The following is a 13,190-nucleotide window of genomic DNA, read 5'->3' as shown; positions in this document are numbered from 1 at the left end:
CAGCCCTAAGATAGGGCCTGGCCACCAGCCCCTTCCCACACAGCACTGGGACACCTGAGTCAGCATCTCTGAGCACAGGAGTGGGGCCAGAGTGATGCTGGCAAAGTGGGGGGCTGTGCTTGCACCCCCCATCCGTGTTAGAGGGAGCTCTCCAGGAGCGGCAACACCCAGACCCGATGGCACAGCCAGCCCCAGGATAGACACAGGGCTAGCAGGGGCTCTCCGTGCTGATGTGAGGACCAATTTTGTGTCAAAGCCCCCCAGATCCCTGAGGCCGGGGGGACTCCAGTTTGGCCAGTCTCGGGGGTCCCTGCGGGGGCCGTGCTGGCCCGAAGGAGCGCTGCCGTCACTCGGGGACCGGGAGCACCACGTCAGCTCTCTTATCAGCCCCCAGACGCTGCTGCTGGGCCATGGCTGCGTCCCAGCCCCGGGCAGGGCAGGGGGGCCGCCCTTCATCATCGGGGACCGCCACTCAGCCCTGGGCCTCTCTTTACTCGCTTTTTTTTCCCCTGCCCAGTGGAAAACAATATTTGAGCGCCTACATCATGCTGGCGTCTCCGGAGCGGCGGGCGGCGAGCGCGGCTGACCTCAGCCCCCTCCTTCGCCGGTCCCCGGGGGCGCGGGAGGAAGCGAGCGCCGCAGCCGTGCCCGGGGCCGTCTGGTTCCCACGCAGCGTGGCCGGGCCCATCGCCCGCCGCGGCTGGGAACGCACGGCCCGGGCCCCACGCTGTGCCCCGATGGGCTCCCTGTGCTGGGAGAAATGCGGTGTGTCCCGCTGTCCCCAGGCTGCAGCAGCCGCTGGGGATGGGCACTCGCGTCCTGCACCGTCCGGGAGTGAGGATCAGAGCCGTGCGCTCTACCCGTGCTCCCCTTGCCCGCCCTCACCCCGACTGCCGGTCACGGACCCGCTGTTCTCCCGGCTCTGCTCCTCCCTGGCTCGCTCCCGGCTCGCTGTGGGTGGCCCCGGTTCCCCGCCCGCTCGCCCGCTCCCATCCCGGGCCGTGCCGCGAACGGGACTCGCTGCGCTCGGTCACGGGGCGAACCTGCTGCTGCTGCCGCTGCCGGAGCTCTGCCCGCTGCCCTTCCCTCCCTGCACTGCCTGGGGAGTGTTTGTTTCTCGTTTCTGCAGGCAGGGTGGGAGCCACAGGGACGGGGTGCCTGGGGAATGTGTGTGCTCCATGCATGGATGCTGAGGGCACACGTGTGCACATCCAGACTGCACCCCTGGGCGTGATGAGGACCCCACACATAAGGGATGGACCAGGCTATGGTGGCCTGGGCTGGACCAGGAGCATTAGGCCCCAGTGGGACCTGTTCACTCCAGGCAGCTTCAGGGGCTCATGAGCTGTCAGCTGGGAGCACAGGATGGGATCACAGCTACTTCCATGGGGGTCAGCCCCACTCATCCAGCCCCAGTGTGTGTCTCTGTAGGGTCCCACGGTAGGAAGGAGGGGACTAGAGAACCTAAACTGGGCTGTGGGGTAGGGGGTCCCACACACTGGGATGTGCTGGTGTCTGTGCATCCCTCTGTGCAGAGCTGCACACACAGGGCAGTGCTCAGGAGCCGATCCCCTACAGCAGCTCAGGGTGCCAGCAGTGTCCGGGGCTGATGCTCCATCTGGAAGCGCCGTGGCCACCCCACAGCAGGGCCCAGCAGCCCCTGGGGCCGGCCGGGGCCAGGGCCGGGACCGGGGCGATCGCGGCTCCTGGGGCCAGGCAGGAAGGAGACGTCACCGCCGTGGAGCGTAACTCGAACCAGATGGGGCTGCGCTGGCGTCCAGGCCTGCGGGGTGGTCACCGACAGGAACCGGTCAAAGGCTGCCGGCAGGAAGCGGCTGGGAGGGACGCCTGCGGCCGCCGGAGTCCGGGCTGTGGCAGCTTTAACCACTTCAGGGCCAGCCACAGCTCCCCTGGGCAAAGCGACACCAGGTCCCACCCGCCCTTGCCTGGGCATCCCACCCGATACGGGCAGATGCTGAAGATGTGAGGACACGTCTGACTGACAGCTGATGCATCCACCCATCCATGCAGTCACTCTCCCTTCCCCCATACCCCCGGGCTGCTCAGAGCTGTTGGGTGTGTAGAAACCCTTGGCACTGTGCCTGCACAGCCCTGCCCAGGCCGTACCAGGTGGTCCCTGTGCACGGCACAGCCCGGACCCATTCCCTCTACCACGGAGATGAGATTCTGCTTCCCATCCTCATCTCAGCTATCCTGCCACTGTCAGGCCCCACCGGTGGGAGCAGAGCCTCCCCAGCCCCCAGATGCAGCTGTGGGCTCTGGGCAGACCTGTACATTTATTTACAAGAAGGCGAGCGCTGTGGAGAGCTCCGTGATGGGGCAGGGTCCCACCAGCCGTGGCTCCTGCCCGCTGGGGACAAGCCTGAAGCCCCTTCCCCTGCTGCAGCCATGTGGGGTGAGCAGCAATGATTCCCCGTGTCTCTCCCCAGTGTTTTTCCAGCAGGCACAAAGGGCAGAGGCAGCTCCAGAGCAAACACACAGCCTTGGCTTGGGGGTCTTAGCCACGGCAAAAGCCAAAGCTGGGGGACCCTATCCCCTCCTGCAGTGGGCAAGGCTGGATGCTGCAAATCCCAGGGGATGCCCATCCTCTGGATGCTGCAAATCCCGGGGGATGCCCATCCTCTGGACGCTGCAAATCCCAGGGGATGCCCATCCTCTGGATGCTGCAAATCCCGGACGCTGCCCATCCTCTGGACGCTGCAAATCCCGGGGGATGCCCATCCTCTGGCAGCACGAGGAGGCCAGGAGTGGTGCAGGCAAAGGGGACGGGGCTCGGGACAAGGTTCGGGAGCTGGAGCAGCGCCTCTCTCCCCTCTCCCAGTCCCGGCGGTCCCGCGGAGCCCCCGCACGGGCGGGGAGCTGGCGGCCGAGCAGTTCCGCTGTGTTGGTGGTCGGGTGAGCGGTGCCGGCCGGAGCGGGAGCGCGGCCCAGCTGCTCTGCATTAGCCCGCCTCGCTCATCGCGATCTGCCGCGGACGGGTGAAGCAGAGGTTGTGTTTTTCCCCCGCTGGCAGAACCGAAGGGCAGGGAGGGCAGCAGGAACACAAAGCCTCCTTCTTTCCTCGTTGGCTCCCAGCTGGGGACGCCGCTGGAAGCGTGCTTGCTGCTTCCTCCCTTCCTGTGCGAGCAGCAGCTCGGGGCCAGCTCCGCTCCCACATGCCCAGCTGGCCGGGAGGAGGTGCCTGAGCCCCGGCTCCGCTGCCAAAGCACCGGGGTGAGGCTCCGCGGTGCCCTCCAGCATCATCGCCGAGCCACAGAGCTGGGGAGGGAGGTCGGGCAGCGCAGGGGCCAGCGGCAGCGAGGGCAGGCGGGGCTGCGGCATTTACAGGCAGAGTCCAAAGCAGCAAGCGCCAGGCGGCCGAGGCAGCGGGATCACACCGGAATGGCCTTGCTCCTCCTCCGAGGGCACGAGAAGGAAGCGTGAGCAGAGCAGAGATGCTGCAGGTCGGGCATCACGCAGCCAGGCCAGGGCCAGAGCTGAAATGAGAAACCTTCACTCCGGAGCAGCCTCACAGTCTGAGACTGAGCAGTGATGTGGTCCTGAGAGCAGTGGGACCAGCTCCACAGAGCTGCTCCAGACTGGTGGGGGTCCCTCTCAGAGCGGGGGTCCCTCTCAAGTGGTTCCTTTCTGGCCTCGGCTCCCCTGGGAGCCCAGCTCAGATGCCCAGCGCTGTCAGGGACCCTGAGCTGGTGATCTTCCTGAAGCGGTTGGCAGCGCACACCCCGATGAAATTTTTCTGTGAAAGGGAAGAGCAAAGGTTCTCATCCTCTGGCAAGGGCTCTGGCACCAAAGATTGAGCCAGACCCAGCTCTGGGGCCTGACACTACTCCTGCCCCTCAAAGCTGCTTTTGGGATCAGCTCAGGAATAACCACCACAAAGGAACCTGTGCTTGATGGGGATGTTACCTCAGGGGCATCCACACTCAGGGGTCCCCAGCCCCGTGTCCCAGCTGCCAGCAGTACAGTGAGACAAAGCTATTCTCCGTGCTCCAGATGCCACCCACCAGGACAGGCAGAGCCTGGCAGCCCCTCCCAGCCCCCTCAGAAGCCTCTGACCCCCGTGCCCTTGCTGGACCCCGCACCTTCCAGCGCCTCCTCATGACGTATTTCTTGAGCAGCACCTGGGACTTGAGGCGCCGGTTGGAGCGTTTGGCCTTTTCTGCCAGGTTATTGAGCCAGGGGTGCTGCAGGCACTGGTCAGCATTCATCCGGGCACTGGGAGAGAGATGAGACTGCTTCAACTCTGCTCAAGCCCCTCAGCCCCAACCACCCCCTCTCCAGCCCCTCCAGAGCCCCCAAATCCCATAACCCTGCAGGGGAGAACCAGATGGGAGAATGTTCCCAGGGACTGGTGGGGCTGGGCAGGACTCTGAGGGGTCCAGCACATCCTGCCTGGGACAGGTGTCCCTGCAGGGATACAGGGCTCTTTGGGGACAATCAGAGTGGGGCAGAGCCCCATGGGGTTAATTCAGTGCTGAACCCAGGAGATGCTGCTGGCCCTGGTGAAGAGGCAGCGTGTGGTACCTGGGCAAGCTCTGGGGATGCCCATCCCAGGACCCCACAGTCACTGCCAGCCTCACACCTCTTATCCTTGATGATGAGGTTGGAGACGAAGTCCTTGGCCTCATTGGAGACACTCTCAAAGGTCTCCTCATCAAAGTACCAGTTGGCAGCCAGCACGTTGTTGAGTGTCTCGGTGTCATCGTCACCCAAGAAGGGGGAGAGGCCGCTGAGCCTGGGGGTGAGGGAGGTGAGGAGTCAGCTGCTCTCAGGCTTCAGCACCTCCCAGACCCCCTGGAGCAGAGCCAGCCTGGCCAGGGATGTTCCAGGCATGTACTGCCACCGTCCTGCCTGCAGCCAGGTTGAGCCTCTTCCTGCCCCCCAGCCCACACAGGCATCTCCCCATCCAGGACCCCCACCTGCCACCAAGCAGCCAGGTGTCTGGGGACAGCCCTGCACCCAGGGGGGCTGTGCCCCAGCACCAGAGCTCCCCAGATGGCACTGGCAGCCCCTGCCAGCCCTGACATACAGCATGTAGGTGATGACGCCCATGCTCCACATGTCCGTGGTGTAGGAGACCTGCTCGTAGTTGACCACCTCAGGGGACAGGAATTCAGGGGTGCCAAAGTTCACTTTCAGCTTCTCATTGGGATTGTACCTGCAGCCGAGAAGGGGTGCAAGTCAGCACAAGGGGGACAGGCTGCTCCCCCAAACCCCTGCCCCTCTCTCAGCAGATGCTGCCCTCCCCAGCTAGTCATGGAGTGCCATGGCCAAAGTAATGGCCTGGAGCAAGTCCTGGGGCTCCTGGTACCCAAAGGCACACAGAGATGAAGGGTGGAAGGAGAAGAGGGAGGAGGGACAGAGCTGAGGAAGAAAACCTCACCTTCGAGCCAGCCCAAAGTCGATGATCTTCACCATGTGCCCAGTGGCAGCCACACAGAGGATGTTCTCAGGCTGTGGGGACAGGGTGACCATTGCCCCACCACCAGACAGGACATCCCCACTGCACAGATCCACACCAGAGCAGTGCTGACCCACAGGCACCCCTCCCACAGCCAGCCAGTGTCCTGCTGTCCCCCTTGGCCCTGCCACTGTCACCCCCAGCACCTTGAGGTCGAGGTGGAGGACGCCCATGTGGTGCATGAAGCGGATGCCCTCGCAGATCTGCCGCACGAACACCATGCAGTCCACCTCGGTCAGGTGGTAATCGTCGTCGATGATCCGCTCAAAGAGCTCGCCACCCTCCACGCTGCATGGGGATGGACCCTGGGGTCACTTTGGGGGACTCCCTGCCCCAATCCATCCTCCTGCAGAGCTCCTCGCCCTCCTGAGGGCTCTGGCCCAGCTCCACCACGGGGTGCTGAGCAGAGCCAGAGTGGGATGTGGCATTTTGGGGTTGGACAGCCCCAGGGTAGGCACAGGCACTCACTATTCCATGAAGAGGATGATCTCCCGGGGGGTTTCGATGGCGTCGTAGAGCTGGATGAGGTTGTGGTGGTTCAGCTGGTTCATGACATCGATCTCCTGCAGCACCATCTCCTGCAGAAGGAGCCCCAGTGTGGGGTGTCAGCCTGGGACGGGCTTTGTCCCCGCACCAGGGACACACAGAATGTAACACTGCCACCACCTGCCCGGCATCGTTCAGACCTTGTCCTTTGCTCCCTGCTTCCGGATCACTTTGGCTGCCAGCTTGAGCCCCGTCTCCTTCTCTGTGCACGTGTGAACCTCACCAAACTTGCCCCTGTGGAGAGAAGAAGGAAGGGAGAGAGGGAGAAGTGCCCCCACCATCAGCCCCCAGGCTGCTGGGGACCCTCACACCGCCCTGTGGTGCTGCTCTGACTGCCCGAGGCACCCACCCATCGTGACCAGAGGAGTCCCACCGACACAAGGCCACTGCCCAAGGCTGGAGGGACAGTGGGACAGCGCCAGGAGAAGCACTGGGGCCCCTCCTTACCCGCCAAGGATCTCCTTGGAGCTGAGGCTGAACTGGGAGCTGACACTGGCGGAGCGCAGGGTGACGATGCGGTGGGCGAAGGGCGCTGGCGGCGGGGGGACATCGTCTGCCAAAGCCAAAGGAGGAGCTGAGCAGGGAATCTGCTGTGCAGGGACCCCACTCTGGGTACCCCGGTTAGGAGTGAAGACAGGCACCCAGCCAAGCCTGTGGGTGCAGGATGTGGCCACGTACTGAGTGCTGGGCTGTGAGCCAGAGGCTCCTGGCTGGGGATGCACTGGATGATGCAGCAACCCCTGAAGGGTTTGTCATTATTGCCCACAGCATTGCCCACATGCATGGCACCAACCCTGCTCCATGGCACCCTGTTCCATGGCACCCACCTTAATCCATGACAGCCACCCTGACCAACCTCCATGTCACATTTACCCTTTCCAGGCCATGTCACTGTCTGTCACCCTCTCCAGACCAATCCCCCTCCACGCCACCACCCTCTGCTCACCCTCCCAGGACAGACCCCACTCACAGGGCACCCCCTGCACACATTCCTGAGCTTCCTTTTCCCAGGGGGGAGCAGGACCCAGCCTCACAGGGATCCCCACAGGCACCCACTGCCCCAAGCCCTGCCATCCCCACAAGGACAGTGGTGCAGGATATGAGGACATGCTGTCCCCTGCCACCAGCCAGACAGTGACTGTCACTCTCCAGGCTCCTCTTCCTCACAGTGTGGCCAGAGCAGGCCAGGAGGGGACGCGACGTATTTAGCCCTGTTTACAGTGAAAGGGGAGCTCGGAGGCCACCAGGCAGGTGACAAGCCAAGGACAGGAGCTGGCAGCACGGAGGGCAGTGTGGGCAGCAGGCAGGGCAGGGGTTCCCAGGCTATCACTCCACAGAGTGTCCAGGGGATAAGGAAAAGGCAGGCACCTCATGACCTTACCCAGTATCTCAAAAGGGTCTTCCTTCCCAAAATCGGGGGTGAGGTAGGGGCTGGGGGGTGGCTTTGCCTCTGTCAAAGATGGTTCCACCCCAGGTCCAGGCTGCTCCACCACCCCAGCAGGATCTGGGGGCTGCCCTGGGGCACTGGGCAATGTCCTCTCCTGAGGGGTGCCGGGGGGCTCCAGGGGCTGCAGGTCCCCCTGGGCTGGTGGGCCATGGCCAGGCTCTGTCAGACTCTCTTTTGGCTCCACCATCGTGGTCTCCTCTTCTATTGTCTCCATCTCTGCCCAGGGCTGCTCCTCCCTGGAAGCAGGAGTGGGAGGTGAGCAGAGCCCAGGCAGCAGCTCCTGAGCCCAGCACCCAGAGGGCACCCAGGGCTCCCTGGAGCAGCGAGGGGGATCCCCCCATCCCAGCAGGGTGTGGGTACCTGTGGCAGGCAGCTGGGCAGCTCAGGCTCTGCAGCAGAGCCGGGCGTGGGGGCTCGGGGACTGTTGGGGGCTGTCCCTGTGTCCCCTTGGACACTTCCTCCCCTTCACCCTGAGCCCTCACCACGGCCACGGCCGCTGCCTCCGTGGGCTCTGCAGCCCCATCCCCAGCCTCTGCTCCAGGTGTGGGAGGCTCCACCTCTGCAGCTTTCTTCCCTCCATCCTGAGCCTTTGTGGTAGCCGGGACCTTCTCCTTTTTAGAAGCTTTCCCTTCATCCCCAGCCTTCAATGCAACTGTGGATTTTTCCACCTTTGCAGTTTTCTTCCCTCCATCCTGCACCTTCACAGCTGCTGGGGACTTCTCCTTTGCAGGCTCTTTTTTGCCTTCACTTTGAGCCATTTTTTCAGCTGGTGTTTTCTCTGCTTTTGCTGCTGCCTTCTCTCCATCCCGAGCTTTAGCAGCATCTGGGACTTTCTCCTTTGCAGTAATTATGGCTTTCTCCTTCACTGGAGCTGGGGCTTTCTCCTTCACTGGAGCTGGGGCTTTCTTCACTGAAGCTGGGGCTTGTTCCTTCACTGAATTTGGGGCTTGCTCCTTCACTGAATTTGGGGCTTTCTCTTTCACTGAATTTGGGGCTTTTTCCTTCCCCGGAGCTGGAGGCTTCTCCTTTGTGGGCTCCTCTTTGCTTCCATCTGGGGCCTTTTTAACTGCTGGGGCTTTTTCTGCTTTTACCATTTTATTCTTCCCATCCTGAGCCTTTGCAGCATTTGGGGCCTTCTCCTTTGCAGCAGCTGTGGTTTTCTCTTTTGCAAGCTTGGTATCAGCCGGGGCTTGCTCTGCCTTTGCATCTTGCTTCCCTTCATCCATAGTTTTAGCAGGGGCTGGGACCTCCTGTTTTGCAACCCCTGTGATTTTCTCCTTTGCAGGCTCTCCTTTTCCTCCATCCTGAACCTGAGCTGCAGCCAAAGCTGTTTCCTCCACAGGTTTTGCCTTCCCTTCTTCAGAGTTTGCTGCAGCCAGAGCCTTCTCCTCAGTGGACTCTGCTTTTCCAGCACTCTCAGCCCCTGACCCACCAGGTGCTTCCTCCTTATTGGGCTTGTCCTTTCCTCCATCCCGTGCCTCAGTTTCAGCCAGGTCCTTCCCCTCCATGGGCTCATCCTTCCTTCCATTCTCAGCCTTTGCAGCAGTTGAAGCCTTTCCTCCTTTGACCTCCCCTGCAGCAGCTGGAGCTTTCTTCTTCCCAGGCTTCTCTTTCTCATCTTTCCCTGCATCCTGGGCCTCAGTGGCAGCTGGCACCTTCTCCCCGGTGGATGCTGCCTGTCCTCCATCACACAGCACAGGCGAATCCTCCTCTCCTGGAGCTGCTCCCCGTCCATCCCGGAGCTCTGGAGCAGCCAGAGGTGCCTCCTGCTCCGGCTCTAACGTCCCTCCTCCAGCCTTCTCCTGCCCAGGCCCACCCGTGCCCGTGTCCTGTGTCCCGGTGGCGGCTGGCGCTGTCCCCGCCTGGGGCTGGGGAGCTGCGGGGGCTGCGCTGCCCTCGGGTTCGGGGGGTGCTGCCCCTGCAGGCCCGCCGCTGTCTCCACCCTGCTCCATGGGACACTCCAGGCAGGATCAGGCTGCCCTGCGGTGCTCCCGGCTCGGCTCCTGCGGGACAGAAAGCGGCAGCTGAGGGCTCGCCGGACCCGACACCCTGCAGACGGGTCGGCAGGACCCGGGCAGAGCGCTGCTGCTGCAGGGATGAGCGGCTGCCATACAGCGGGAACTGTGTCCCCGCCGCCCCGCCGGCGGCTCCCGGGCCGGTGGCACCGAGCCAGGGACCCCACGTGGCCAGCAGAGCCGGTCCCATTGTGCCCCGATATCTGCCCGCGGTGACTGATCGATGGCCTGACCCGGCACCTGTCACCGGGTGCCCGCGGCCTCCGCCGTGCGAGCAGCCAGCGCGGCGCGGCCAGGGGGACAATTTAAGGCCACATCCCACCGTGGCACGGCAGGAGGCAGCGGCTCCGGCCCCAGGCTGGCAGTGGGGATCAGGAGAGGTGAGCATTCCCGGCACTGCCCCACCATTGCTCCCCCTGAAGCACACAGGAGCTCCAGCCATGCAGGCAAACCCATCTGCTCACCCGCACCCAGCAGCCGCCAGCGCTGCTCGTCCCCCGGCCCAGGGGTACCCAGCTCCACCAACAGTCCTTGTTGGTGCCTGTACCTGCACTGGCCTCCAGCCCAGCCCCTGATCCCCAAATCCCCTGGGCTGTTCTGCCCTCCTGTGCCCGGTCATGTCTCCTCACCCTGTCCCAAGCACCTCCCTGTGCAGCCGTGCAGAGCCCGGCACAGCCCAGCCCCAGAACAAACCCAGCAGGGACCACCCCAGTGACGGGGAAGCTGCTGCTGCTCTGCTGGAACAGGAGCTGTGGCAGAGCAGTCCCTGGTGAGCGCTCCCACATCCCACAGCTCAGCACACGGAGCCCGTGGGGATGGAGGTGTTCTTCCCATGGCTGGGGGCTCTGCTGTCTGCAGGACACCCCATCACCCCACCCCAGATCAGACCCCCCCGGCCCCGTTACCTGGGTCCCGGTGCCCGGGCGGTCAGCGGGGCAGCATCCGCACTGTGGCAGCGCCGGGGGGAGCGGCCTCTTCTATGCCGGCTGTAACGGAGCCGGATTAGCGGGGCAGAGGAGGATCCCTTACAGCGGCAGGAGCCGGCCCACTGCGCCTTTCCCAGCACCTGTTCCTGCTGGAGCCCGTTCAAAGGACACGCCACTCTCGCCTGTCCCCCGTGGGCCGGGGACACGCAGACACGGGGCAGGAGACAGGGATGGACTCGCCTCCTGCTCCAGCACAGCACCACAGGGAGGGCTGGCACTGGGCACAGTGACACCCCAAAACCATCCCATGGGGTGGCCTGGGTGAGCTGGACAGGGTAGAGGCGGCTAAGGCCCTCCAAGGTGCCCATAGGTGACACAAGGTGGCCACTGGCCAGCCCGTGGGGATGGCGGCCAGGAGCAGCTCGTGATGGTGCTGGTGAGCTGTGGCCAGCTCTGCCCACTGGCACTGGCCCTCTGGGCTCTGTAGGGATGATGTGGCACCTCTGGGCACTGCCACTGGGCCTTGATGAAGGTGGCAGCAGCTGGGAGCTGGGCCAGCAGCTGCAGCTTTCCCCAGGAACCATTTGAAAGACTTATTTTCTGCAAAATCAAGTGTTTCGAGAATCAGGGAAAGAAACAGAGGAGCTCGAGGCTCCAGCAGGGTTGGGCTGTGTGTATGGGTGCTGCACAGGCATTGCCAGCTCTTTCTGGGGTGCTGTACCCCAGGACACACCTCAGGCACTGTGTAGGGCTGAATCCTGGCCTTTGTGGGAGGAGTGTGACTCTCCCCAGGCCCAGGCTGGCCAGGTGCCCCTGGGGAGGCTGAGGTTACCCTGGGCTCCTCCAGCCTCAGCCTCTGCCAGCTGCCAGCCTGGTCCTGCCTCCCAGCTCCCCACCCCACACAGAGCTCAGGTTCTGCCAGACACCAAACCTGGCTGCTTAAACCCTGCTTTGCTCTCTCCTTAGTTTAAACCTTACCTGTGGCAGGGCTGGAGGCTACAGCAGCAAAAGAAGTGGGGAGGCTGCCCTGGCCAGTGCCATTCATGATGGAGCTGAATCAATGCCACCAAAAAGCAGCAGCAGCCCCACAAGAGCAGTGCTCAAATTGCCTGCAGCACCTCTCAGGAGGATGAACGCTGCTCAGGCAGTGCTGCTGCTCCACATGGGCAAATCCCAGCTCCCAGTGAGCCACCAGCCCCTGTGTGCCACAGCCTGGGGTTCCCATGTGGCATTGAAACTGAGAAAAGCCAGGATGGGAGCACAGCTGTTCCTGTCCTTGAGGTGCTGCTGTCCCACCTGTCCCTGTGCTGGCCTGAGGCACCCACCATCAACAGCTCAATGCAAGAGCAACACTTGCTCAGTGGGACACAGGGGGGACTCCTGGACAGATGAGGAGCTGTCCCACTCCAGCCTTCACAGCTGGGATTTGTGGCTTCAGCAAAGCCAGCTCCTTTCCTGAAACCCAAGGCAGGAGTTGGCATGTGATGAGCACCAGCAGGGATAATGCAGGAGCAGGCACACAGCTCCAGCTCACTGATGTGTTCATGCAGTTGGGTACAAGCAGAGGTTGGAGCACCACCAGCAGCCACAGTTCTTGGTGACAATGACACACACACTGCCCAGCCCTGGCACAGCCACCACCCCTGTGATGAGTGGGAGTCCCCACCTTGGCCTCTGTAGGGCCACAGTCAGCAATACTGGCCAGATGCTGTGCCTGGCCAGCGGGGCCTCTGCCCACCGACTGTCATCGCCAACACACAGTTTGGAATTGCCTCTCTTCTCCTCCAGCTGGGCTGCCAGGCACCTGGAGGCCACCGGTGTCACTTCAGGCACACACTGCCACCACTCCGCCAGCCTTTGGCTCTGCACCCTCCTGGCAAGGTGGAAGAAGCACATCCATGCCCAGGCATGAGCCGGAGCCATGCCCCACAGCCCCCTTGGAGCTCTTGGTGTGGTGGACACTGGGATAAAATTCTCCAAGGAGAGCAGGAGCAAGCAGTTGGACACCAGCCAGCCTTTCTGGGATGCCTGCAATCTTCCACACTCCCTGGGAGCAAGGCTGGTCTGGGCACAAATCTCTGGCACAAGGTGAGGAAGCAAAGCCCTGGGTGCAGCTACTGGGGAGCCATGGCTTCCAGAGGCAATGGCGGACCATGGTTTGGCATTATCACAGATAAAATTCATCTGTGGGCAGAGAGAAATAAGCTGAAATCAGACCTTTGGGAAGAAGGAATTGTAGAATTGAAAGACAGTATCTGTTCCACCCCAGGATTTCAGATGCCTTGGCCCAAACCCACATGCCCAGGGAGCAGCACAGTGCCCTGGGGCTCTGCAAACCAGCCACCACCCAGGCTTCTCAGCCTGGGCTTGGGGTTTTTTTTCTCCCTTCCCATTCAGGAACTTAAGCCAGAGCCTACATTGGCTGCAGCTGGGAAACAGCCTGTCCTGGGGCTGTCTGGCAGCGCCTCAAGCACGCCGTTCCCAGGCGACGCCGTTGTCACAACTGCGGCAGCACACTTTAACCTTTACGTTTACCCTGGGAAGGGAGGCCCAGCGGGGCCAAAGCCGGCCCATTCCCGGGAAACCCGACACCCCTGCTAAATCGAGCGGCAGGGAAGGCTGAACAACATCCCCACCTGAATCCCAGCCATGCTGCTGAAACACAAACCAGCCGGGCTGTCTGGCTTCACTGCTTCCATCAGAACCGGGGCTTCCACCATCGTGTCATGACAGGTGTCAGCAAGGTGATAGGGAAAGACAAGGAAAAACCCCAA

General features: G+C 62.8%; 1 protein-coding gene across 1 annotated transcript; it reads right to left on the bottom strand.

Moving 5' to 3' along the window:
* Positions 1-2,280: 2,280 nt before the first annotated feature.
* Positions 2,281-9,467, bottom strand: MYLK2 (myosin light chain kinase 2). Its single transcript, XM_059481142.1, has 11 exons — positions 7,836-9,467; positions 7,410-7,711; positions 6,476-6,581; positions 6,169-6,262; positions 5,951-6,060; positions 5,629-5,770; positions 5,405-5,475; positions 5,051-5,179; positions 4,604-4,756; positions 4,104-4,236; positions 2,281-3,757 (listed from the first exon to the last, which is right to left on the bottom strand). Exons 1-11 carry the CDS (start codon positions 9,425-9,427, stop codon positions 3,677-3,679), a joined length of 2,913 nt encoding a protein of 970 aa, XP_059337125.1. The 5' UTR covers positions 9,428-9,467; the 3' UTR covers positions 2,281-3,676.
* Positions 9,468-13,190: the final 3,723 nt, after the last annotated feature.

This window comes from Ammospiza nelsoni, chromosome 12, assembly GCF_027579445.1.
Source record: "Ammospiza nelsoni isolate bAmmNel1 chromosome 12, bAmmNel1.pri, whole genome shotgun sequence".
In the NCBI taxonomy this organism is placed as follows: Eukaryota; Metazoa; Chordata; class Aves; order Passeriformes; family Passerellidae; genus Ammospiza; species Ammospiza nelsoni.
Note: the sequence above shows the minus strand (reverse complement) of the source record. Positions and strands in the feature narration are given on the sequence as shown.